Source organism: Mercenaria mercenaria, chromosome 18 (genome assembly GCF_021730395.1).
Source record: "Mercenaria mercenaria strain notata chromosome 18, MADL_Memer_1, whole genome shotgun sequence".
In the NCBI taxonomy this organism is placed as follows: Eukaryota; Metazoa; Mollusca; class Bivalvia; order Venerida; family Veneridae; genus Mercenaria; species Mercenaria mercenaria.
This window is the reverse complement of record NC_069378.1, coordinates 40637680-40663905: the sequence shown is the minus strand read 5'-3', so window position 1 is coordinate 40663905 and position 26226 is coordinate 40637680. Positions and strand designations below refer to the sequence as shown.

General features: G+C 34.6%; 2 protein-coding genes across 2 annotated transcripts; both read right to left on the bottom strand.

The window, feature by feature from the left end:
• Positions 1-4073: 4073 nt before the first annotated feature.
• LOC128550549 (uncharacterized) lies at positions 4074-9684 on the bottom strand. The gene is made up of 5 exons (XM_053529789.1): positions 9642-9684; positions 7507-7668; positions 5583-5659; positions 5050-5118; positions 4074-4611 (listed from the first exon to the last, which is right to left on the bottom strand). Exons 1-5 carry the CDS (start codon positions 9682-9684, stop codon positions 4408-4410), a joined length of 555 nt encoding a protein of 184 aa, XP_053385764.1. The 3' UTR covers positions 4074-4407.
• An 832-nt stretch (positions 9685-10516) lies between these two features.
• On the bottom strand, positions 10517-24919 carry LOC128550479 (alpha-tocopherol transfer protein-like). Its single transcript, XM_053529649.1, has 8 exons — positions 24794-24919; positions 20484-20633; positions 18728-18887; positions 14594-14655; positions 13349-13554; positions 12744-12854; positions 11271-11394; positions 10517-10717 (listed from the first exon to the last, which is right to left on the bottom strand). The coding sequence occupies exons 1-8, from the start codon at positions 24807-24809 to the stop codon at positions 10599-10601; spliced, it is 948 nt and encodes a 315-aa protein (XP_053385624.1). The 5' UTR covers positions 24810-24919; the 3' UTR covers positions 10517-10598.
• Positions 24920-26226: the final 1307 nt, after the last annotated feature.

The following is a 26226-nucleotide window of genomic DNA, read 5'->3' as shown; positions in this document are numbered from 1 at the left end:
AGAAAAGTAACTTCTCCTGAGGAAAAAAAAACAAACTTAGAAAAAAAGACAAATAGAAGAGTCTGGGGAAGTAGCTGAGAATAAGAAAGACAGCATGAATATCAATTATAATAGTAACACATGCCAAAACATGAATTGAGGTTCTCTCAGTGTGAAGCTTAAAATGTTGGAGAAATGCAAAATGCACAGATATAACATATACCAATGTTTCCTCACCCACATTGTTTAACATTAGATCACCTCATATGACACTACCAATCATGACCCCATTAATCATGAACAGGGGCTCCCGTGCCCGAATGGTTAAGGTCACTGACTTCGAATCACTTTCCCTTACCTATGTGGGTTCGAGCCTCACTTGGGGCGTTGAATTACTAATCTGTGGACGCCATATATTTAGGCCTCGAAAAGTGCAAATCCATTTTTCAAACTTTAACCCGTTTATCCTATGGGATATCTATTTTTATAATGTCCACAATTGTTTTTAAAGAAGAGGGTTGCAGTTTGGCTATAACTACACTTACTTTACTTATTTGATTTGTCCAAAGTCACAAAATTGTGGGCAATATTAGTGACATATATTTTAAGGAGGTTTTATCTTGCGAGACACGGCAAAAAATGAAATATTGAGGTTGATCACTTACGAATCAAATGTAAGCCTCCGCAAGTTAATCACAAGTAGTCCAAATATAAATAGTACTAATCATTTTACCTTTACTGGTGTCTTTTCATAATAGCATCGTGTTTTCCCTCTACCACTGTTCAGTATGTATGTGCAACATTTTGTCGAAATCGCAAGTTAGGTAAAATGGCAGCGTAAGAATTTCATGTCTCGAAAAGAGACAATGAAAGATGCGAAAGGAAGTAAACTCAGCGGATTGTATTTCACGAACTGTAGTTTCCTTATATAAAACTTAACACCTCTTTTTGTTTTTCTATAGTAGTGATATAGCTCTCTATGGGAATATAAGTCTTTGAAAATCTGAAATGCTAGAAAATGTCGAAAACCATTACAAAGTAAGTGGATTTTATATGAAATAAAGACCAGCCGGATTTAGTGGTGTTCATCCATGAACAAAGAGCAATAGCTATCAACAAAGGGGAACAACTCTTACTGATTTTCACTTTTCTTTTCTATTCCAGTTATTCGTCTTGCACAACTACTAAACAGTCATTTATGGTAGGACACCTAGTGTTAAAAAAGGGGGAGAGAAATTAGACAAAAACAAAATAGGACAAAAACAGCTCATAGTCAATATGGAACATCAAGCATTTTGAGATGATATTCATTACAAGACCTTAAAATAAACATGAATATTGTTATTTATATGTCATTTTCCCCTGAGGCAAATAATTGTATACTGACCTAGTTTTAAGACATCATTTAAATGAGTTTCCAGAATATCCAACGTTGATACTGATACACAGTGTATAACAGTTATTTTTAGAAAGGATTGTCCTTTTTTTCCAGAATGTTCTTTTATTCTTAGTGTTACATGAAAAGAATCTGGAACCTTCCATAACATATTAAATAGGATGTAGTCTGAACCAGTGTAGAACTTAGATTATAGAACTTAGATTATAGATATAAATGAAACTTTCCTGTAAAAAATATTACCAGTTTGGATATTTACTATTTTGAAGGATTATTTGAAGGACTTATTTAAATGTAAATTACCTTAAATCAGTAGAAAGATATTCTTTTTAATTTTGGCTTTTTACAATATCTTATTTAAATATCTGTTTCTGTTTTATTTTGCAAAGGTCACTTTGAGAAAAAAAAAGATTTGAATTTGAATTTCCCTGGGCCAACATTGTCTGTACACAAGATCATGCAGATGTAATAAATACATAGTAGACTCACTTATCAAATAGTTTGTAGAACACAATATTATATTCTTATTCAATGCAGATTTAACTTTATGCACTCTGGTTCATTTTTAGACCAGTAGAGGTTAATTGACCTCTGGTTTACATTTGAACGAACAATAGGAAAATTTGAATATATATATGAATTATAGCAACAATTAGTGCACTTCCCGGTCAATGCTCAAACACAATTTGATATTTATATTTATATAGACACATTATTTCTAGTATGCAGTCTCTGTTTTGACAGTTGCTCCGCCTCCCTGAATGTGGGAAATCCCTAGTAGGCGGAACAATGAATACTCATTAATTTTGTACCACTTCAGGATTAAGTGGACCAATTTGTTCAATTATGAAATAATATGGAAATAATTTAATTACTTCTTGGAAAATCCCCCGCTTGTCATTGGATAGAAAAGATATTTGAACTTTAAGTTCATGTATAGTTTTATTTTTCCTTTCCCTAGGGAAAAGATGATCTCTCACCCGGATAAACTTAAGTTTTTCTGGTAAGTAAGCAAGAAAATGTAATATGTATTTACAATTAGATTCATAGCAAATCTACGATCCTTAGAACTGAGCAACAACTTAGTCATGGGGCATGAAACTACAACTCATTCTCTCTCTCCGTCCGCCCGTATAGAAAATTATGTAGAGCACAGATCTGCAATTTGCGGGTCGTGAGTTCGATCCCCGCGAGGGGTGTACAATGTTCCTTGCCTAACTAGCAGGGAAAGACAAGGATTTCCCGGTACAACATCACTTCGTTTTTCCCCAGGGAAAAAGACAATTTAGATGTGTGTATTGTGACATCATAATAATGACATCATAAATTACATGCACGATTTTACAACTTACAATTTCTTTGACAATTTTGCAATGATAAGCAAGAAAAATTATCTTACATATCTGCTTGTGTCTGACAGTTATTTTTCCAACCACCAGGACAGCGTAGACCACAAAAAAAAATCAGAATGATCAAACAATTTATCTTTCTTCGTTTTATATTACCTTTTATTAGTTTAAGAGCAAATGAAATTCATTAATTCGCTTTTTACGAAATCAAATTGCAGAACTTCACCCTGGTGCAAAAAGTAAGCATGACCGAATGTCGCCAACACAATTCGGTGCTTCATCGATATCTGACCTATGCCAACAAATATCACGTTCGAATATAGGGAATGGAGCTTCTGTAACATTGCCTGTTGCTGAGGTAAGCTGGGTGGGTCTTCAGCTCCGGTAATAATCATCACAACGTCTGGAATATCTATTCTATTTCCGGTTTTGAAGTAGTCAGTGTGTGTCGTCAGATAAACCCCAGTTGCAGAATTATCTGTCGCTTTCCCGTTGCTAGGTGTCGCAGTTAATGAACGAATGGCTTGTAAAAGTGAGGCTTTGTCATTGTAACCACTTCAAAAAAAATCAATATGAGATCTACATTTCCCGTAAACTTTTTAAACTGTCGTTTTGTGTACATGTAAATAACAACTTCCTAAGAAACTAATTCTAATATTATGAAAAAGTATCAGTAAAATGTTTTATTTTTGGGATATTTTTCAAAAGTGTGAAGCTCCTGACTTGAATCTTGTAAAACATTAATTAAGTTGATATTCGAAAGCAGCTCACCGTTACAAAAGACCTCTATTTGATAGTTTGACTTTGAATGTTTCTCATTGCAGAGTTGGTGCAGCCGTACTGCGCATGTGCGGAATTATTATTGATTGGAGCGCACGCCAAAATTACTCATTTTTGGCATGTCCACACGCATTTAGTGTATAATGTGCATAATATATTGACTAAAGGTTAGGGTTAGTATCACCATGGTTACAAAATATATACATTTAAGATATTTTCGTTCAAATTTAGTTAATGCGTTATATACCGGAGTCTGTAATATATCATAGGCGCACCAACTCTGTATTTAGTCACAGCCCTTGACTTTATAAAGGGACTACAGCAGAATTTATCCGACTCCAAATAAAACGTCGAGTTTATAAAGACAGTCTATTATACTAATTTGGACCCACTTGTCGAAGTTCCAGTATTCGTGGACGGTGGAATCAAATGTGAGAAGTGCGACTTTAGACTCATCAGAATCGTCACCGATTTTATCAGGCCAATCGTATCTTCTAGATTACTCCTTAAGTTATTTTTGTTAGACAAGACGTTGTCTGATTGGTCGATCATCAATATAATATCCCTAGGACAAACTGTAAAATTTGTAATAAAACACAATTATTTTACATGTAAATAATTGCAAGAAAACCCGTTTGTGTAGATAGTTAATTGCCAGGGAGGAATTTAACAAAGAGGCAGCTAACATTAATACAGCGATCTATGGCTGGGTGATACAGTCTTTTTCTGTATTACTCTAATTTGCAGAGAAACATTTACAACTCGAAGACTGTACAACTTTCACATACTTAAACATGTTAATATTTAAACTTTCCTGAAAACCAACCCTGTTCTTGGTAACAGAAACTACTGCCAAAAAATATATATAATTTTTTTTTTTTTTTTTTTTTTTTTTTTTGGTTCTTATTTACCCGGAAGAAATGGAGTTGTAAGTCGAGGTGTGTAGGCTGTTGTCGGACGTACTGTGATTGTGGGTAGTGTAGTTGTCGGACGTACTGTAGTTGTGGGTAATGTGGTAGCTGGTTTAACTGTTGACGGCGTTACCGGCATGTTGCAGAGATCGTCAGTACAGCACCTCAATGTTCCGGGCTGATTTTGGGTACACATCTTGGAAGACAAAGCAAATAAGTAGACTTTAAAAGTCACTAAAGCTTTTGTGAGCGTAGTGTTTAAAAGAAACAAAATGATTTCCTTGAAATTTCTATTACATGTAACAAATTAGCGGTACCTATAAACCTACAATCAAATGCAATAAGCCGTTCCCTTGATGAAAGCAAACACATGTAGAATATAATGTGACCAGAATATTCCAATCCTAGGCTTCCCTACGACGCGTTGTGGTCTTAAACTCGAAAAGCCAAAATAGCAATACAGCATGCCAATGTATTTGAAGGAAATTTTAGGCTCCTCTCAAAAATATCTAATAATTTACAATAGAGATACATTTTTGTACACGTAATTATGAATGAAACTGAAATATATGTTTCAAATATTAAAAAGAATATGATCTGTGGCACTACAATGAGGATGTTGATTATTCTGTACCGCTCGAGATTCACATCCAAGAATATGTCTATGTCCATTTCTTGTCGGGATAGTCTCGTCCATACAAACCTGAAAGTAAAACAAAATATTCGGTAGGGCAAAACCCCTAGAATGTAACATCAAAATACTAAAGTCGGTGCCGTTAACGTGTCAGAACTATATACGACAGACCTGATAAATGATGTGCGAAGTAATAATGCGTTCCTGTTTATTTTGTAGTTTTCATATTTCTGCAATATTTTAATCTGCGCGACATATAAAACAGATCTTATATATTCGTCATTATTTGGAGTTTAATTATGCGTAGTCGTCACCAGCTCTCCATAGTTAGTCCTTTTTTAGCTATTTATTTACCAATGTTTATACGTTACCAATCACAAACGCCCTGCACGTCGTATATTTGTTTTAGTTTGGGCATGATTTTTTATAAACAAAATCACTTTTTTAATTATGATTTTGATGGCATTTAAATCTTTAATAATCGTAATGACTTATTCGAAAATCCTAGAAAGAAAACATATTCGGATTTTTACCTGATCTCTACCACAAGTGACGGTATTACAGGAACTGACATCGTGACTAGATATATTGCAGCTGTAGCAAGATGTGGCTGGAAAATGACGAAAACCATTATCACATCAGTATACACATGTTGAACGGCTTGTCTGTAAATTGTTAAACTTTTATTTTTTCCAGAGATCCGACTGGAAATCCTTTCTATTAGAATTTCATATCAAGGTATTCAGAAATGAATATCAAAGTTCTTTTTTTTCTGAAGTGATGACTTTAGCTCTAGAAACCTGCTACAGACCAGCTTATTGCACACAATATGGACCAACAGTTTAGATTTACGTAATAATTCAAGCTTTTGGACCAGGTAGAACATTAAATTTTACTACGACAGAAATCCGCTTATTATATGCTGTTGCTAGGGGTGTGTGGGGTGTTGCTATTTCATTAGGTCCCATAAACATACTCAATAAATCCGCATCTGCTACTACGTTACTTTGTTGCGTTCTATTTTTAAAAGGATCTTTTCACAGATTTTATTAGGTATTACAAAAACTGTCTTTTAAGTGCCATGTGGTAGCCCGGAACTCGATTCAGTATTGTTATAATTTCTGGTCTGTTTAGATTATGGAAAACATTTAATTTCATTATGATATATTTCCGCTTAATGGGAGGCGGGGTAGGGAGGTGAGGGGTGTTGAACATTCATTAACTCTGCTATTATTTTACTTAGTTGCGTTATATGCCTTCAGAGGATCTTTCCACAGATTTTATCCTCTGTTACAAATGCAGTCATTTCAGCGCTATGTGACAGCTTTTAAAATGTCTCCCCGAGTTCAGCTCGGTATTGTTATATTTTTGGACCTTTTAGATCATGGAAAACATTCACTTTCACTATGATATATTTCCGCTTAATGGGTTGGGGGAGACTTGGCGTAAGGGGTGTTGCACATTCCTTACCTCTTGTCAACAGACTCGGTCAAACCGTGTCAGCTGTTACGTTCCTTGGTTGTGTTCTATGTTTCTAAAGGATTTTCTGCCGTTATAGCAGTTACTGTGAAGACTGTCAGCAGCTTTTTAGAGGGTAAATTAGGTCAACCGAATTTAGAATCTAGTACAAAATTAGTGATGCATAGTAGAAGCGGATGCATAGGCTTACTTTGATTTCCGGTTTGACTGGTTCGGGTCTAAATGTGAAAAGTTTCCCAACCTTGGTCACCATAGTGTTTAAACTTGAAAAACGGATGTTCTGAAAGAACTATATTGAATAGGCAGAAGGCAAATCCAATCCATTTTCATTGGTAAGCCTGTGCGCTATGCAAACTGACAAATGCGTAATACAGAAAAACGTTAGCTGTCAAATGATATGGTAACTGTGAAATGCGAAATAATTAATGCCAGAATGCTTATTGCTAAGTGGTTGTTCAAATAAAGATTTGAACGTAAGTTGGTGAATGCATCCGGCCCTCGTTACATAATTTTGTCTCTGATAAAAACCTTTTTTTTTTTTTAACAATTTAGAATAAACAGTATCGGTAGAATGACCCCATTACCGACGGAACATTTTGTAACTTCAAATCAGACTGGAAGAACATAGCATATTGTTAAATAATCAAAAGTTAAAGTTATTTGTTTTAGGTAATTTAGTTACAAAAAGATGATTTGCATTTGTCATCAGGTAATGAGCATTTGCTATTTAACATTTAGCATGTGGCGTCTGATATTTATTGATTAATATTTGCCGTTTATCATTCGGCAATTAGCACTGAGCACCCCGGCCTTCCATCATCACATATCATTAGTTTCGCTTATTCAACGTCGCTATCCCCAGCCAATTCGAGTCGCACAGAGTCGGCTGAAATAAGACGACCATTGAGTTCTAATCTGGTTCGATCTAATAATTAATCACGATCTAGTTTATCAATAATTTGTAATATGTATACTTACGACAGTTGTTACAGTATTTTGGACAGGCAGTTTGCGCAAACATTGGTTCATCACAAAGTTTTGCGTTCTGCATTGCCATAGCAACACAAGCCTGGTGGTCTATATCCTCACATGCATTTCCAGTGCCGTCGACAACAGACAACGTCAGGCGAAGGAAAACAACTACAGAAATAACACTGAAACATTTAACGGAGACATAAAACTGTTAAGATTGTTTAATTCTACATTGTTAAGACATTAGAAAATACTTTTCTTCGGGATTAAAGCAGCGGAAATACAATTAAATCAGAAATTCTGAATTCTTACCGAAATGTATAAATTTCAACATCGTTTCATTATTATTATCTTATAACATTGGTACTAGTTCTATAAACAAGGGTCAACGATGTGATCTATATCTGTTGAAAAGATAAGCAATATGCTAGTAGGTAACACATCTTTATGTTTCTCATATTATCTCGCACTCTCAATGATTATTTAAAATCTGTTTGTTTGCTACTTTCGATCCAGCAATCAAAGAAGTGCGATATTACTTAGCTCGTACAGAGAAAGGACAGCCATTATCAGCGTTTTTTGTGATGTAAACTATTGTATTTACACGGGGATTCTCGTTTAGTACCATTTTACGAAAGCACAACGTTTCGCCAACATCCAAACCTGTTTAACATTGTATGATGACCAGCATCTAAAGACATGTATTATTTTATGAATAATACTTATTTAAATCACATATGTAATTAACAGTAACTTTTTTATGGTCGTGTGCTCACGGCACTGGAACGCTAACCCAAGGTCAGGTTCAATGGGTATACATTTCTGAAAGAAGCTGATGTATTTGTTTTTAAATATTTATCCCATTCATTCTACCAGAATAACCGTTGATACATGCTACGAGAGCCTTTTAAGTTATATTTAAGCACTTTACAAACATACGTTATGTTTAATGTTCTGTATATTTCATTGCAACAAATGATCGATTTTAGGTTCGTTACGATTATAGATAGTTCTGCAATAATTTAAGCAGAACTGAAAAATTATATTCAAGTTTTTTTACATTAGTTATTAAAGAGATACGCGGTATGTTTTAATAGATTCATAATTTATTTACTTTATTTCAGTAAATGAAATGTGCAATACGTGATTCCAGTGTATTCTATTTATTGAAGACCTTAAATCACAGGTTGAATAATATGAAATAAGGTACTGCCTCAATCGGGAATCGATCCGACTTCAACTCATCCTATAACATTTGAAAAGAACTGTCTAATGACAGCACGGAAGGACATACTTTTTAATTCGATTGTAAATATCTCATTCGGTATATCGCATGTTACCGTAGACAGATCGACCCCGATTTTCATATCTACGCCGTAGGATCGATTCCCTATCAATTTAAAGGTAGATTTTGGAATAAAAACAACACTGCCCATATTGTATTGTATTACAGGTAGTTTCCGCCTCTTGGATAGGCGCAGCCTCCGGAGAGGCATATTTATTTATATGAACTGTACTCACTAGGTGCTTTTATTTACAAGTGCACACTACGTGTATGTATACCATATATCCATATTTGTACTGATGTGGAAGACGTTGCAGTTCGGACAAGTTACGCGGACGCTTATTATGCACAACGAAAAAGCGTACTCTTCCAAAAAATCCGAAGTCAGACGCTCTATCCACGAATTTTTAATTCGATAGTATATATCTCATTCTGTATATCGCATGTTACCGTAGAGGGATCGATCCCGATTTTTATCGGTTCGCGACGAAAATCGGTAGAATCGATTCCCTATTAACATATTAACTTAAAGTGCCATCTATAAATGGACAAAGGTCTTATGTCAAACAAAAGGTTAGATTAAGTTTTCAGAATCACGTCGACACAATGTAGGCCATATGGTGACTATATCCGGCTTCGGATGGTTGAGGACAACCCTGAGTGGCCTTACAGGCATTGTTTCAGGTATGAACGGACACCTTTGTAAGCCAGCTGAATGGTTTCCTCGCATGGAGAAGATAGAGAGATTTCGAACCACATCGGGGTGTGGCAAGTGATTCAAAATCAGAGACCTTAACTGATCGGCCAATCAGGCCCCTCGTACATTTTGAGGCTAATCTGTACAGCAAATATATACCTCGATTTTGCGGAGACATGACTGCTATAACTTTCTTAGTCATTACAATTCATATAAGTACTTCGAAATGTTATAAATGTGCCGCACTTTATATTCACAAAAACATAAAACATGGAAAGGTCTACTAATAATGTACACCATCGAGTATATTGTAGATGGTTATAAGCGAAAGTAATTATAAAATCATTTTCATGAACAGTGTTCCACTACTCTAGTTTTGGAACGTAAATAAACAATACATATAGACAATTTGCAAAGTAAAGGTGAAGTCAAAGGTGAAATGCTTTATAAAGAAATATTTTTCGTCTAAAATAGAAAATTAAATTTGTTTCATGTCTTCTTCCTTAATGGCACTTAATATTAGTACGACATGTGCAACTTCTTATCTAAATAGTGTGTTGTTACCGACGTATGTCAGGTCTACTTATGTTTTTATCTGTTTCTGTATTTTACAAAATCAAAATGCGTCGGTTAATTTTAAAAACAATTCTTCTCGCAATATGACCAGGTCCTATGTTTAGCTGACGATGTCAATAAGACACACCTGTAAGTTTGTAATTTTTAAATGTTCAAAAATGTAGGATATAGGGTAGTTTCAAAAAGCTTTAATGTTGGGAAAATGATAAGGTCTATCATGGCATAAGTTATACATATTAATTCGATATGGAAGAATAAGAATTTCATCAAAAATAAAGACCAGTGGGATAAGTCCCACTCCAAAACCGCAATCTTCCCAATAATAAAACCCTTTGGCTATGTATACATTGATAAATAAAGGACTGGCATTTACTTAAGAATACAATGACAAAGACAAGCGATTACACAATACGATGACTTTTTATTTCCTTTTATATATTTTAAGGACTTGTATACTATATTATCATTACGTACACCTAGTACATCAACATTGAAAAAAAAAACACATAAAAACGTTCATGAAACGTTCAGTTTTCTATACTAAGCAGCAGGTGCGTCGTCCGTTTTTCTTTTCTTTATGTCCACTCCATATCTATTGCTTGATAAATCTTTGATGTATTCCCGAACTTCTGGTTTCATCATATCCTCTAGCATATCGTCTGAAAACAATGATATCTAGGAAAATTTTGAATACTAACTGCTATGTCATTAATAACATGCTGAATATATGTTCGAGAAAAATGTTAATTCATGTAGTAACAATTATAAATAAAATAACTGCACATTGACTTATTTCAATTATTCAAGAATAATATAGACCGCCATTTTGAACATTAAAATGTAATCTAGTTGACCGCTTTTTAAAAATTAAAATGTATTCTAGTTGAATCAACTATTTCTTGCAGATGTTTCAAGAAATGCAACTGCATTTCGTAACAAAGTCGTGCGTTTAAAAACTTCATAAATTAAAAAACAATCTGGAAAGTAGATCCCTCGGAAGCACTGAGAACAAGGCAAACACTGAAAATTGCAGACTCGGTTTGATTGAGTCTGTTCATGAGCAGTAATGGAAAATTCAATCTTCAAATCTAAACGAGTTCAAATCAATGATCCCGAAGAACCAGGAAATGTAACAACACTGTGATGAAGTCGGGGCGACCTTTTACGTTTCATCTATTCTTCTTTCCTAAAAGTATAGTTGTAGTGTAATACCTATTATTTTCTTTGCCGAACCAGCTGAATGTCCTTTGTATTCATCTGGCAGATATTCGTCTGGAAGTACATCCATTCCGATTACCTCGTAGATTTTCACCAAACTCTTCCCGTGCAAATTAATCTGAAAAACGAAATCAATTATCCTTCAAAAAAATGAAATCATGGAGTGACCTTTAAAACATGAATGAAGTTATTTCAGCGGGAAAACGAAATTAGTTTATATTTTAAGTATAAGTATTAAAACAGAGAGTATAAAATAAGTCAATATGTAGACGACATGCATTTTTCCTATATGGAACTGAACGACCCTGCGACACAACTTGAACACACTTGAAGCAGTTTGTAAAGTTTCAGGAGACAATACGCATTCAATAAACAATAGCATTGGAAAGGAGCAAGCCAGTGATCGCACACACCTCTAAAATGACTACGTGTAACATTTTCTGCACAAGTTAAAGATACCTGGGATTTAGATGGTCCTTTTGTTTTAGAGAAAAATGTAAAATTATGCTATGCTTCTGATCCAAGAGAAATTTAACGAAGTGACAATTATTGAATGCCTTGTAATTTCAAAATTTATACATATCACAACCAAATCCTCCGTCTATACTTGTAAATCAGCTAATAGATTGGTATTTAAATTTCTACGGAAAAACTGACCATACGGACTAAAGAAGTCAACTATAACGAAAGATGTTGATTCCAGTGGTTTAAAGATGATAGATATCAACTCATTTATACAGTTTGATATTGCGGTGGTTAAGAAGACTTTCAATGAATAATTATAATGATATTATGACATATTTAATAAACTTTTCTTAAAAGAATATTTAAATTTGGGTACAAATTGTGGTAAAGTTATAGCCAGAAGAATACAAAATCCCTTTTGGAAAGATGTCCGAAAAGCTGATGCTGTCTATGTGCATCTATTAAAATTACTGACCTGCAACAAATCATGCATTCTCCTTTGGGAAATAATCAAAAGTTTTAATTTTAAACAGATGTAAATAGCAGTCGGCATTAGAACATATTGCCAATGTCAGAGATCTTCTAAATGAAAATACGCAGTATTATTCCCCAAAATAACGAGTGCAGTATTTCACGACCGGGATCTTTATATTGCATACGCTTTATCTCTTATTAATGTTATTTAGATAATGAAAATTTTCTCTTGAAAGAGGGAAAATGACAATTTTTACCGTCAATTTTTTTTAACGCGACGACACACAAAATGACGCCACAAATGATGCCACACATCCGAAAAGAATATTCGACGTCCAAATGCAAATTTTATGTAATACTTAACTGTTATTTTAACAACTTGTGTCGCAGAGAATGGATATTGTGCACACGAAATTAAAATAATGTCACTCGTTGGGCATTCATTTTTGTGATACAAGACAATACGTCTCAGAGTTTCACAAATATATACTGATACTAGTAATATGGAACAGTTCCTAGGCAACTTACCCTGTCTTTTATTTTCTGTCGTAGAAACGGGTTGAACAATGCAAGAAATACATCTATGAATGTAGGTTCATTGTACATATGCATCCCCTTCAGTCTCATCGGTAGTGCTTTCTGTGATAAACAACAAACTTACCGGTAACTTATTTCTAAAACATGCCATTCGTATCAGCTTATGATACATTTCATAACTTGGTTTGGCTCAAATACATTTGTTTAGTATACATGTTTCTGAATTTGTATTGTATCTTGTTACTATTACTAGTATTTATTCTATACACAGAACCTGTAGACACTTCCCAAAAAACTTCATTCCAAATAAATGTATATTTATTTATGTTGTAATCAGAAACACTTTCTGAAAAGTACGGAAAGTTCGGTCATGCGAGGAGGTTGCGAGAAATATTTACATTTCATTCATGAAACACTTTTCTGATTTGGTAATCTGTGCAACAAAATCTCTTTGGCTACGACTTAATTACCGTAATAGTTTATATCAAATTATTATCTTTAAAAGCTTTGTACTTACAAAAGATGTCAAAAGAAGAAGAAGAGGGCCGTATATTTACATTCTGTTTCTTATATGGTATGTGATTATCGTCACTTACCTGATAGAAAATTACACATTTTTGTGCTATTTCAGCATTTGCTGTGGCCATCATTAGTTGGAATGTTATATCACTGTAGTCTATTACAAGGACCAGTCCGTATACTTGGGCCCTCTCGTCAAGTAATAACCAGTCATAAACAAGGAATAAAGCTTTGTACAATTTGTTGACTCCACATCGTTTTATCAAATCAAACATTAACGCGGCTACAGAAGAAATAGACATGTTGTGATTTTGGTTAAAATGGGGGTCTTATCATTTAATTAAGCGTAAAGAAAGACGTTCCTATATGGCAGTTCGAATATTCTTTAGATTCATAGAAGCTGCATCATCTATTAGGAATGTCTATCGTTCATGATGTAGATAAGGAAGAAAATGAAAAAAAAACATGAATTTTGTTATCTCCGTTTCTCACCAATAACAAAACGGATAAAACGAAAAATGTAAAACAGTCATGAAAATTAAAAACGTATTGATCGTCATTATTTGGCAGTTATTTCACTCTTAGAACATGTTTATATACTTTTATCCATCAAATCTGAGCTAACATGGTGGTTTCGTTTGTGTTACATAAAGTGTGACCATTGTCACGTGGATCTCGTGTTTTAATTCATTACATATAAAATGCAAAACATACATATTCAAAAATAAAATGTTGTTAAATTTTGAACCTGATTACAAATTCACATACAAAAATCTCTTCTAAATTGCCGGACTTGCATATTTGTTAAAATCTTTATCGACTTTTATTCTTGTTATAAACAGACGTTTCTCGAAAATCTTTCTTTGAAGTCTTATTACATAAAAAGACTTATCATGAACCATTCAGTAAGTTCGGTATGGTACTAGACTGACTGCAATAACAGAAACGTCATTAAAATCTAACATGAAACCGCTATACTACAATGCAAAAATCGATTAAAATCTTATGATTGAATAGTCTGGTCTTTTTTTTTTTATCGATTTATTTATCATTTAACGATGTCGCGTCTTTTACGGTTATTCATAACCGAAATTCGAATGTTTGTATATTCAAATAAAAAATTATACGCGTTTCATGGATGGTAGACACGCTTCAAGCGGCACAGAACAAATACTATCGTTAACGGTATTTATTGTGAAAAGATGATAAATATACAATTGATTAATATTCTTTCAATTTGTTAAATGTAACAGCTTCAAAACGTATGTGCTTATACTTTTATAAGATGTGGAATTGAAAACCATTACGAACGAAATACTTACAGTATTTGCATAGTACCAGTCTACGTCCCTTTTTATCGTACTTCATCGGGCATTTGAACCAACTGAAAAAAAAAAAGTTTACAATCTGTCACTTGAGATCGGATGGCGATGTCGAGTTTATGCGGATTATTACTGGTATCGGATAAAGTGAAAATCCAATACAATAAAATGGTTGCAGCCATCCGTAGACTAGATAAGATTATCATTTATATTGGATGTAAAAATGCGCATTTTATATAGAAAAAACAATTGATTTTAGTATTTAATCATTGACTAACTTTTACGCTTAAACACAACCAGAGTTCAAATCGATTGAAACCTGCCTACAAACAATATTTCCCTCACTGAAATAAAACAATATTCCCCTTGGACAGGTTTGACGTTTTAGTGTGATACCTTTGTTACATGTATTTATATGTACAAATGTATAATTATGTAGATTATATTTGTAAATTTCAAGTATTACGGAATATGCACGTAACAAAATAGTAAAGGCATACACTGTGCATTTGCACAACGTCAGACATGACTTAATTTCAAAGGTAAATCAGGTGTAATGTGTAAGGTATTCAGGTGTAATATGTTATGAGAGGGGCCTCCGTGGCCGAGTGGTTAAGGTCGCTGACTTCAAATCACTTGCTCCTGTAAGATGTGCGTTCGAGCCTCACTCGGGGCGTTGAATTCTTCATGTGAGGAAGCCATCCAGCTGGCTTACGGACGGTCGGTGTTCTACCCAGGTGCCCGCTCGTGATGAAATAATGTACGGAGGGGCACCTGGGGTCTTCCTCCACCATCAAAGCTGGAAAGTCGCCATATGACCCATAATTGTGTCGGTGCGACATTAAACCCAACAAAATAAATGAATAAATGTTATGAGACAAACTCGGAATATAATGTAAGTAACTTTATCTTCATCGGAAATGTTCCGCCAGGTTTTTGCACGTGGTGGTGGTGGTGGTACACATAGATATATCTAAGGGTTCAAATTATAACTGGATTCTTTTGTCTTCAAATTTCAAATATCTCCCTTCAAGTTTTTTTAATTACGTGTAGGTCAAGGTCGTCCAGAACAATTATAGAGCATCGCTGTTTCTTGTTCTTTGGCTTTTAATTCCTTTTGTAAAATGTACAGAGCTTTTATGGAAACCCCCGTGTATAGTCCTAACTGAATTCAGAAATTACATTATTAATATGTCAACTAAAACAGCGTTAACATCATATTAAGAAAATGTAAAATAAGCAAAATTGAAGACAAATGTCAGATTCAGAGCAACATCCAAATCATGGATTTTCAGTGACAGGCACTGAACGTTATCATCGCGCTGCGGGTTTTTTAGTTACTTTGAACGCAACCTTGACATTCCTATTTTCTTAAGTAAACATCGTGGTACCATGTGACGAAAATCAATATAAGAGAGCATTCGGTGTCTTAAACTTTTACAATAATATAAACGTGTCTTTTTCATCAACTAGTTAATCAGATATTCGACAGATGAAAGAAATATGTAGCTCTAAGCCAAAATCGCCATTAACGATTAATCTGTAACAGCTTGATAAGTAGATTTTCTTTTGTTCAAGGCCTTTCGTCGTCTCTTACTGATGAAAGACAGGTAAAAATTAGCGAGAGGTTCAGGTATAGATTGAAGACTATATCAAAATGAACAAATTTCAAGCGTGTCATTTGCCACACATACCCTTATATATATTCTATTATGAGAACAATGTCAATACCATTTTTAAAACATTTTTAAAACAAACTTCCACTGCCATTGATACTGCTGTGTACATTATTAGCGGATTCTTGTGAGAGAGGGGAGGGGGGGGGGGGGGGGGGGGGGGGGGTTAAGGTAAAAATTTTCATTTCTATACATGTAAAAGCTAAAGGCAAGAACAAATTTCTGACGGCCAATCACTAATGCGTATATTATCATTAACATCACGGTTCTGATATTCCTATGCAGATTGGAAAATGTTCTCCTCGTCTCAATAACATTTTTATGGGCATTAAGGCAGAAAGTAATAACATAATACATAGAGGATATTTGTTTTTTTGCAGTGAGATATCGAAATATATCATCACCGATAAGGGAGACAACTGAATATTTTCACGAAGGCGGAGCCTTCGTGAAAATATCAGAAGCATATTTAAAACTTTTCGGGTCAATCCGTCAGTTCGTTGAATAACCGGAAGCTTGCTTTGTTTACCAAAACACACGCTGAAGGTCAGATTAAAAAAAAAAACACGAAAATTCGAAACAACTGTGGAATATGCGTAAGTCCTTGGAAAATCAAGCTGCAGAATTAAATATCATCATGGATTCAATAGAAATAGCTAGGAAATATTGATCTAGGAGCTGCATAGCATAACAAAATGGATGGAAGTTGGAACACAACTGGCTGGGCTTATTGCCTTGTAGTTGTAGTGGGAAAGTACTTCGACGAAAATGCTGGCATATTACGTAAGGTTGAGTTGATGTCTTGTGATAATTAACTAAGACAACAAACAACTAAATGTGCTGTCGCCAGTAAAATCTACCACACGATAGTGAACCAATGGATAAAAAGTAGAGGAAACACACAATGACACATATCTGTAGCTACATGAATGGCAAGGCCTAGCAACCAAGCTGACAAAGGTAACATATTTAATTATAGCTAGCCTGTTCTATATAGGATTGTCTAGCAGTTCATGACTCGTGTATGGCTTGAGTATTATAGTATAATCCAGTAATTTTAAAGGCAGCAAAGGGAGGTAATTAAAGAATATATTTCTAGGGAGATAATTTAACTGGGAAAATAGAAGTTCGGCACTGTGAGTGATATTATATAAATACCATATGGCAGCGTGTGTGACATTGATATTGTCAACCCGAGGGCAGAATGTCACCCGAGGCGATAGCCGAGTGGTGACATTCTGTTCCGAGGGTTGACAATATCAATGTCACACACGCTGCCATAATGGTATTTATTTTATTATACCGAACAAAACTAAACACATAAAAAAGTTTTAAAAATGTTTCTGGTTCATTTAATTCAACAGTTTCATCTTTAGCGCGGTAATCATTTGTGTACACACTGAATAGCGACGTCATTACAATATGACATTGTGTACAAGGGACGCAATCATATGGCTAAAAACCTGAAGCAGTTATTTGCCCTTATATGACATTCAAAATATCAGCGCGGTCACATGACCTGACAGTCACTTTCGCTTGGTCACGTGTCAAAAAGACTGAAAATGTTTCTGATAGTCAAAATATCTCCTTTTCGGGTAATGGGATTTTTAACATTGTAGACAAAAGTGAGGTATAATAACAATTTATATCTCATTGCCATTTTCCAGTATTTCACCAATAAGCATAAAATAAATACTTTTCTCTCTTCCAGTGCATGACATCAAAATACAGTGGCAATGGTTTCCTATGAAATTCAAAGCTTAAAAACATTACGTAAAAATAATTTAGACAACAAACAAAGGCCTTCTGCTCGAGTAACATTATAATTTATTCATTGGGATGGATAGTCCGATGAAAATGGAAGCTGAAAGATGAAATTTTCAGCTCAGTTCAATTGCATGTTTTCGTTTAGCATTTAAAAGATCCATAAGCTCGCTCAACCCAAATTCTGGATCCGCTCCTATACATGTACATAATAATTTGACAAATATCCATTGTGTGTATTATGCCAAGCCTCAAAAAGATACTGGTAAGCAATTAATGGTTCTTTTTTGTGTGAAATTTGAAAAGATTTCTTTGTGACAAAAAAAAGTACTCGAATGAATGGTGATGTAAAAGGGTTTTCTCTACCGGAAACGTTATTTTTTTCTACTGTGAGCTATTGATTGTACGATATCACATTATTATGGTGTAGCGTACAATCAGACGTTAAATCCACCTGTTAAAAGAATCACTATTTATGTTCTTTCCAAATATAGTCACGGAATTTCGTGGTGGGGTCAAAACAGTAATTTCGTTGGGATATAAACTCAGACATTTAATTTTGTGATTATAAAATGAGTTAGTGCTCTACTTGTACGTTGGGATAAAATTTTGTGAAATACACGATAATTTGTCTCTCTTGAATCTTGCTGTTTCACAGTATGTTTAAATACTTATTTACAACACAATGGCTTACCCCGTTTTAAAAATCTCTTGCAAAATTTCATCTGCTGGGTCAACATTGCGAAACCATTCGGGAATATTTGTCCTTCCTTTCCAGTAGTTTTCTAGTGTCTCTCGAGCACCAAGCTGGCTGAATTTCCTTACTCTTAGAAAACGAAGAAGAAAGGCAAAATCTGTAAACGATATAAAGTGAAAATCTGTCACGTTACTCCTGTTACCACTACTTTCTCTCGTTAGTATTAAACGAGAGTGGTTATCTGTCACGTTACCTTTACATTTTCTCTGAAACATGTTTCTATTAAACTTCTATGGTAATCTGTCATGTTACCTTTACCTTTTCTCTTAAACATGTTTTTTTTATTAAACGAGTGCGGTAATCTGTCATGTTACTTTTACCTGTTTTTGTTAACATGTTTCAATTAAATGAATTTGGTAATCAGTCATGTTACTTTTACCTGTTTTTGTTAACATGTTTCAATTAAATGAATTTGGTAATCTGTCATGTTACTTTTACCTGTTCTTTTTAACAGGTTTCAATTAGACGAATTTGGTAATCTGTCATGTTACTTTTACCTGTTCTTGCTAACATGTTTCAGTTAAACGAGTGTGGGTATCTGTCATGTTATCTTTACCTGTTCTTGCTAACATGTTACCTTTTCTCACATGTTTCTATTAAACGAGTGTGGGTATCTGTCATGTTATCTTTACCTGTTCTTGCTAACATGTTTCAGTTAAACGAGTGTAGGTATCTGTCATGTTATCTTTACCTGTTCTTGCTAACATGTTACCTTTTCTCACATGTTTCTATTAAACGAGTGTGGTAATCTGTCATGTTACCTTTACTTTTTCTCTAAACATGTTTCTATTAAAGTCTGGTAATCTCTCATTTTATCTTAACCTTAACCTGTTCTTGTTAACATGTTTCTATTAAACGGATTTCAGAAAAGGCAGCAACATTTTATCGAAATTTACACAGTACTTTCACTCCTACGTAGCTAGAACTGTTTTAGGGGAAAAAACGTCAGGTGTATGCAGCGTTTACTTAGAACTCTCATAATGGTCTTTAGATATGTAGAAAAGCTGTCTACCACGTTGATCACCCAGTAAACCTTGATTTCAAACTAGAAGCAAGTTAACTGCGTATCATAATTATTCTGCGCATAATATCTGAATTTGCATATAACTGATACACGTGTATACATATGCTGCTGTCAATTTGCGTATCACTGATACACGTGTATATGCTGCTGTCAATGTTCAAAATATTGCTATGATATGCTATTCTTAAAATAAAACACATAAATATACAAAACTTCTTAACAGCAACAAACTATATTGCTGGATTTCAGTTCAAACTCTTAGTGACAGAAGTTAGCAAAATTAAATGCATAGATCAGAGAAGAAATGTTTGTTTTCTATACTGACATAACGTGAATGTAAAACACCTCTTTTAATATATCTATGCTATTATAACGTCAGTTTATAGTAGCGCTTTCAAATTAGACAATCAAACTTTTATGCGTAATTCAAAGAAATCCAAAATGCTCGATATCTATATTATATTGTTAAATAGGCCTTTTCTGTAAGGGAGGTGAATCACTACATGTAAGGTTCATTTTTGACATGGCGTCTCTGGTAAAACATGATGAATTCCAGTTGCCTTAACTATTATATTTATTTTTGACGTCCTATACTTCAAAATTTAAAGAAAAAAAAGAGAAACCGTACAATTCATAGGTCTTTTTTATGTTATATATAAGTATCAATACCTGTTGGAGTCTTTAACCAGTCCTGGTCTATCACCCACTGCCTGAGCGTTTGAACGGCAATCTGCCTGTCCACATCATTCAATTCATTTAGCTCTTCTTTAGCTTTCCTCTGTCCTTCTTCATCTAGTTTACTTATAAAAGTAGCGTCACCTACAATAAAGTAAAACACTGTTACAGTGAAAAAATATGAGCCGCGCCATGAGAAAACCAACATAGTGCGTTTGCGACCAGCATGGATCCAGACCAGCCTGCGCATCCGCGCAGTCTGGTATGAATCCATGCTGTTCGCTTTCAAAGCCTATTGCAATTAGAGAAACCGTTAGCGAACAGCATGGATTCTGGCCAGACTGCGCAAATGTGCAGGCTGGTCTGGATCCATGCTGGCCGCTAACGCACTATGTTGGTTTTCTCATGGCGCAGCTCATATCATGCTCCATAACGTAGTTCGCAACTGTCCTCTATTGTCTTTTGATGTGTAATAGTGTGACAAAATTTCACAAGAAATTTATCTTCAGATAGGTGAATCGACGAAATCACATAGTGTTCATTTGAAAATCGAAGATAACTTCTACCAGACAAGAAAACAACATGGCCAGTATTGTTTAAATTTTGTTATTTTGAAGATCGAGAATCAGTCTGCAGGGCATGTCCGAATCTCAAAGGTACATGTTAGGTGTCAGCCCCCACTATCCAAATGATATTGCCGATAAAAGGAAGTCGCTAAGTTAGGCATTTAAGGATGCAAGGACGGCGGGAAAGAAAACATACTTCAGGTACGATAAGCTTTACACCGATCGAAACGAATATATACCTCCGCCACATCCACAGGCACAGGTCTAGGGGTTACAAGAGAGTGGTATTAATATCTTATCATGGAACATAGAAGGAATGACAAAAGCGAAGCGATCATGTAGTGAATTTACTGATTTTATCTCAGATTATCATATTGTTTGTTTATATGAAACTTGGACGAAAATAAAATCTAAAATTGATCTAAATGGATATAGCAACCGATACACTTACATAGAAAGGTTCAGCATCGTCGCGCAAAACGATCAAGCGGCGGTATAATAATCTATATAAACACACTTCGCAAAAGCGTTTAGGTTAAGAAGTAGGCCTTGAGAAACAAAAATCAAACAACACCAAATCATTTTCAATTTTCATGTCAAACAACTCTTTCTTTCTATGATTTGGTGTTGTTTGATTTTTGTTTCTCAAGGCCTACTTCTTAACCTTAAACTCGTGAAAGTAATCATGTTGGTGTTGTCGTATGGATAAAATTAACAAATTTAAAGACTTCTTTAAAACTGATAGTGACTGGTATATAGCAGTAACATACATACCACCAGATGGAACGCCAATGCATGAATTGTACGATGAAAATATATTCAGATATATTCACAATGAGGTCGAATAACGTGGATAGATTTAAAATGTATAAACGTAAACTGTTATTTAAACTATATCTGACCAAACATTACTTGCGGATCAATCAGCAGCGCTTAACTCAGTTTGATAGGGTTAAACTTAATGTAAGACAAAATTTTATTATTTTTTTTATGATTATTATTTTACTGCATGTATGTAGATTTTTGGTTCCATACATAATGTTTGGGACAAAATGATGTACTACATGTTTCGTTTGTGGGCAAATATACAGATATACATTATAAATATTTTAGCCAATTCCATATTGTCTTTGTTAATGTATTGAGATACGCTTTTAGGATTTGCACTAATACCTCTGTAGTTATTACCGATTTCTGATGTATTTTTCCATTACTCTTATGAACATTGCACGCATTATTCTCCATTTGAGCCGTGCCATGAGAAAACCAATATAGTGGGTATGCGACCAGCAAGGATCCAGACCAGCCTGCGCATCCGCGCAGTCTGGTCAGGATCCATGCTGTTCGCTTTTAGAGCCTACTGCAATTAGAGAAACCTTTAGTGAACAGCATGGATCCTGACCAGACTGCGCGGATGCGCAGGCTGGTCTGGATCCATGCTGGTCACAAAGCCACTATGTTGATTTTCTCATGGCACGGCTCATTTTCTGATAGAGGACAGAAATAAGAAAGTTGAAATTTTGAAATACATAAGCATGATATGATTAATAATGTACACGTGAGAAACAGTACCCCGTGTTCATTGGGCGTTCCCCAGTTCATAACTAGATTGCATATTCTGAGGATAGCTTATTGTCAATGTTGCGTCTCAATTGTTTCTTGTTTGATAGTTATTTTTGATACCGGTATGTTATAACAAAATAGAATGATAGGCTGGTATTGAGTTTAATTATCTATGACATACATATCTCAATTATTGATAGATAGCAATAAAAAGCACTAAGCACTTAACAGTCCCGCTACTTGTGCGTTTAATAAAGTGTACTTAAAAGTTCGCTGTTACAATTTTTTGAAATTTTGTAAAATGCTTCAGAACCACTTGAAATGCATATATGAACATATATATTGAACAACCGTTAAAGCAAACGAGTTAATACGCCATTACAATACTTGTTGGTTTTTTTTTTTTTGGTTAAAAGTGACTCCATATCATTTAAAAGCGCATATATTGAGCATAGTCTGATCTCTGTTGTACCAGGACGGCGGCTGTTATCTATTTGAAAGCAAAAAAGAATTTAAACACCACAAAATATCTTTTAAAAAGATGGTCGGCGAATTGTAATAAGACAAGGAGTTTATGAGGTTTTCATTATCATTTGTGTTATTCTTTCATTTATCTAACATTTTGCAAATAGCAAAACCAAACACGACACTTTCACAATTTTAATGGTTTTCTTTTAATTTTTCTTAGGGGTGCAGTTTTGTTTCTTTTTTTTTTTCTACGACGAATAATTACAGCAGTTGTCTGTCTGGAAGACACTTCTCTTCCTAGAAGACTTTAATCGATCGGCTAATCATACCCTTATTTATGTGATACTCAGACCGTATTCAGCTCTCTCTGTAAATTGATATCTGTTGATATTTGAACAGGGTTTTATCATATTTATTATCTTACTTATCATTTTTAGATATATAAATATTGTTGCTAAATTTATTGAGCGAAACGTAGCTTTAAAACTGTACACAGCGTCATTAAGGATAAACGCTTTGTCTGACATTTCACACAGCGTCAATCTGACTAAAGTACATCTCCTATTACGCTACGCATAGGATCTGAAAACGACCTATTCATTGCCTCGTTCTGACGGCCCTTTCACTAGCCAATCAGAGCCTAGCTTACAACATCTTGCAAATCTACCTCTAGCATTGACTTTTGATATTTACAATTCTTATGTCGTAATGTATCAGATAGCCGGTTAGCTCAGTCGGTAGGCCACTTGCTTTGTAAGCGAGGGGTCCCGGGTTCGAGTCCTGGAATAACTGCATATTTTTCTTACTCTTTGACAATCGAACAAGTCGCCTGATTGGATAACATAAAAATAGCAATAATGGAAATCCAAAATATACAGAAGACGAATGTGAATGGGTCGTTCTCAGATCTTCGTTTAGAAGATCAAGTACTTTAGTCAGATTGACACAGCGTTGCACAATCAGCAAAGTGAAAAAACAGAATGGCACTCTCGTCCAACCATGAGCAAACTTAAGTCACGTGGCATGGGTTAGTCCAGGTCACAAATTCGTTCATAGACGGCGTTCGCCGAAAAATTGCATCAGCAGGTTATCAGGTGTCATTTTATCCGAAATGGAAACAAGGTCACATTTGGGGCTATCGTTCTTTTTATTGGGGGTATCTACAATTTGGTCTTATTTCTGCTCTTAAATGTTTTACAAGTTAAAGCATAGCAAAAGTTCCTTCTAGGGCACAGGTCTATATAAATATATAATGATCATTTTGTAATATTTTTGCTGCAACGTATGTTTTAAATATTGGTCAATATTGGAACCCCATGATTAGACGTTTGCGTCTTTACTTATAGGGTCTCTGATCATTATGATATTAAATAATTTAGATTTAGGTGTTTACTCCCCCAACTGATTCCAGACCAGACTCATACTCAAACCAACTAGAGATGAATACGCTCATTACAGTTACGTCAAATTACGTTTGAATGACGTTGGCAACGTCACGCTAATAATATTGAAAAAAAGAAAGAAATTAGCAATTTTCAATATAAGTAAAAACTTTGAAAAAAACGAAACCGGGCTTCGAACCCAGACCACACGGTTGGTAGTCGAACGCCTTAACCACTCAGCCAATGGTACTAGATAGTCCAACCTCATATTTATTTCATTATTATTGACAGTATGAAATAAGAGTTAAGGTTGAGAACAGATTACCTGGTTTGATAGCCATTCCTTTAAAAGTACACACCGTATTTAAAATATTAGTAGCACTTTTCTTCTAAAACTTTAAAACGAAAATTAATTAGTCGTTCCTTTTTTACGTATTAAAAATCTGACAAGGTAATGTAACATTTTTTTTAATAAATGATTATTATTAAACATGTATCATTATGTTGTGGCGTGCTCTATTGATCATTTTTTCCCCGGAGGTAAAAAAAATACGAATTAAATAATGCTACGATGTCGGCTTTTATTGCAAAGGGCATTAATGAGGTTTACTAACAGATGTGTATCGCAAACTGAATCAAACACATGTCGTTTTAACTGATTTGACCCATATCTCCCCGCCACCTACCAAGCGGAAACACGTGATTACAAAAATAATATACAGCTGAACCTGAGTTAGCGGTAACCTGTATTAAGTAGCCAGTTGCTGTAAACAGCTTACATCCAAAGGTGATTTTTTTTAAGTTCAACTGGTCTCAAACAGCCAACTCCTTTAAGAAGCCAGGTTGTCTGGATGCTTTATACACGTTTGACTGTAGATCACTAAAAAGAATGATATGTCTTACCCACCATCAATATAGCTACAGATAAACCTCTGTACTCAAATGTTTTACTGCATTTTATATATATATCCCTTCATGAGGGAACCGTACTGTATATCATTGTCGTATAATTTTGGCAAAATAAAGTTAAGGAGTGTAATCCTTTCCATGGCATAAAATTAATTTGACAAGGTGTATCAAAATTCGGTATTTTTACCACTGACATTTACAAGGCGTTGTTTTGTCCTCATTTCCTGTGTTTTACGTCGTGCAAGGTCATGTATTTTGTGTACATTGCTATCACAGCATTCATAATTAAACTGTTTTTTTTGTTTTTTTGTTTTGTTTTTTTTTTGTTTTGGGTTTAACGCCGTTTTTCCAACAGTATTTCAGTTACGTAACAGTTCCATCTTGAACAGGTTGCGTTCTTGAAACGTGAGTAATTAAATTGTACTTGTAATATACAGACTTAAAGCGAAATGGCATTAGTAGGTTATACATGCATCTGAAAACTGCTGAATCTTTTACATACTCCAACATTCTATTCTTTTTTATATCATCGAGTTTTAGTGCGTCAACATTTACTTGAATTCTTCTTATCTTTTTTAATTCATAATCACTGTAACACCCGCCAGTGAATTGTTGTGATTGATATTGCTACCAAATATTTTGAGACTTATTAGATAACCTCTGGATTTTGCTATTCTACCTCTTGCTGCTTTTGCCTTGTTTCTGTAGCTGTCTTTCTTCCAGGAAAAAAGATACGAAAAAGACTTGTTCAGATCCCTTGTGTTATCTATACATTATCTGTAGCAATGGTTTCCTTTTTCATTTAAAAGCTGAACATCTAAACATAATCAAGTATTTCCTCTTTAGAAA

What these genes read in the sequence shown, in the direction of transcription:
- LOC128550549 (XM_053529789.1), bottom strand. Translation starts at nt 9,684, where the DNA reads ATGACTAAGAAAGTTATAGCAGTCATGTCTCCGCAAAATCGAG. An exon ending in CATGTCTCCGCAAAATCGAG is followed by an intron (nt 7,669 to 9,641) that starts GTATATATTTGC and finishes TTATTTCTGTAG; the next exon opens with TTGTTTTCCTTCGCCTGACG. An exon ending in TTGGATGTGAATCTCGAGCG is followed by an intron (nt 4,612 to 5,049) that starts GTACAGAATAAT and finishes TTGTCTTCCAAG; the next exon opens with ATGTGTACCCAAAATCAGCC.
- LOC128550479 (XM_053529649.1), bottom strand. An exon ending in CAAGAGATTTTTAAAACGGG is followed by an intron (nt 14,656 to 18,727) that starts GTAAGCCATTGT and finishes TTTTTTTTTCAG; the next exon opens with TTGGTTCAAATGCCCGATGA. An exon ending in AATGTGTAATTTTCTATCAG is followed by an intron (nt 12,855 to 13,348) that starts GTAAGTGACGAT and finishes TGTTTATCACAG; the next exon opens with AAAGCACTACCGATGAGACT.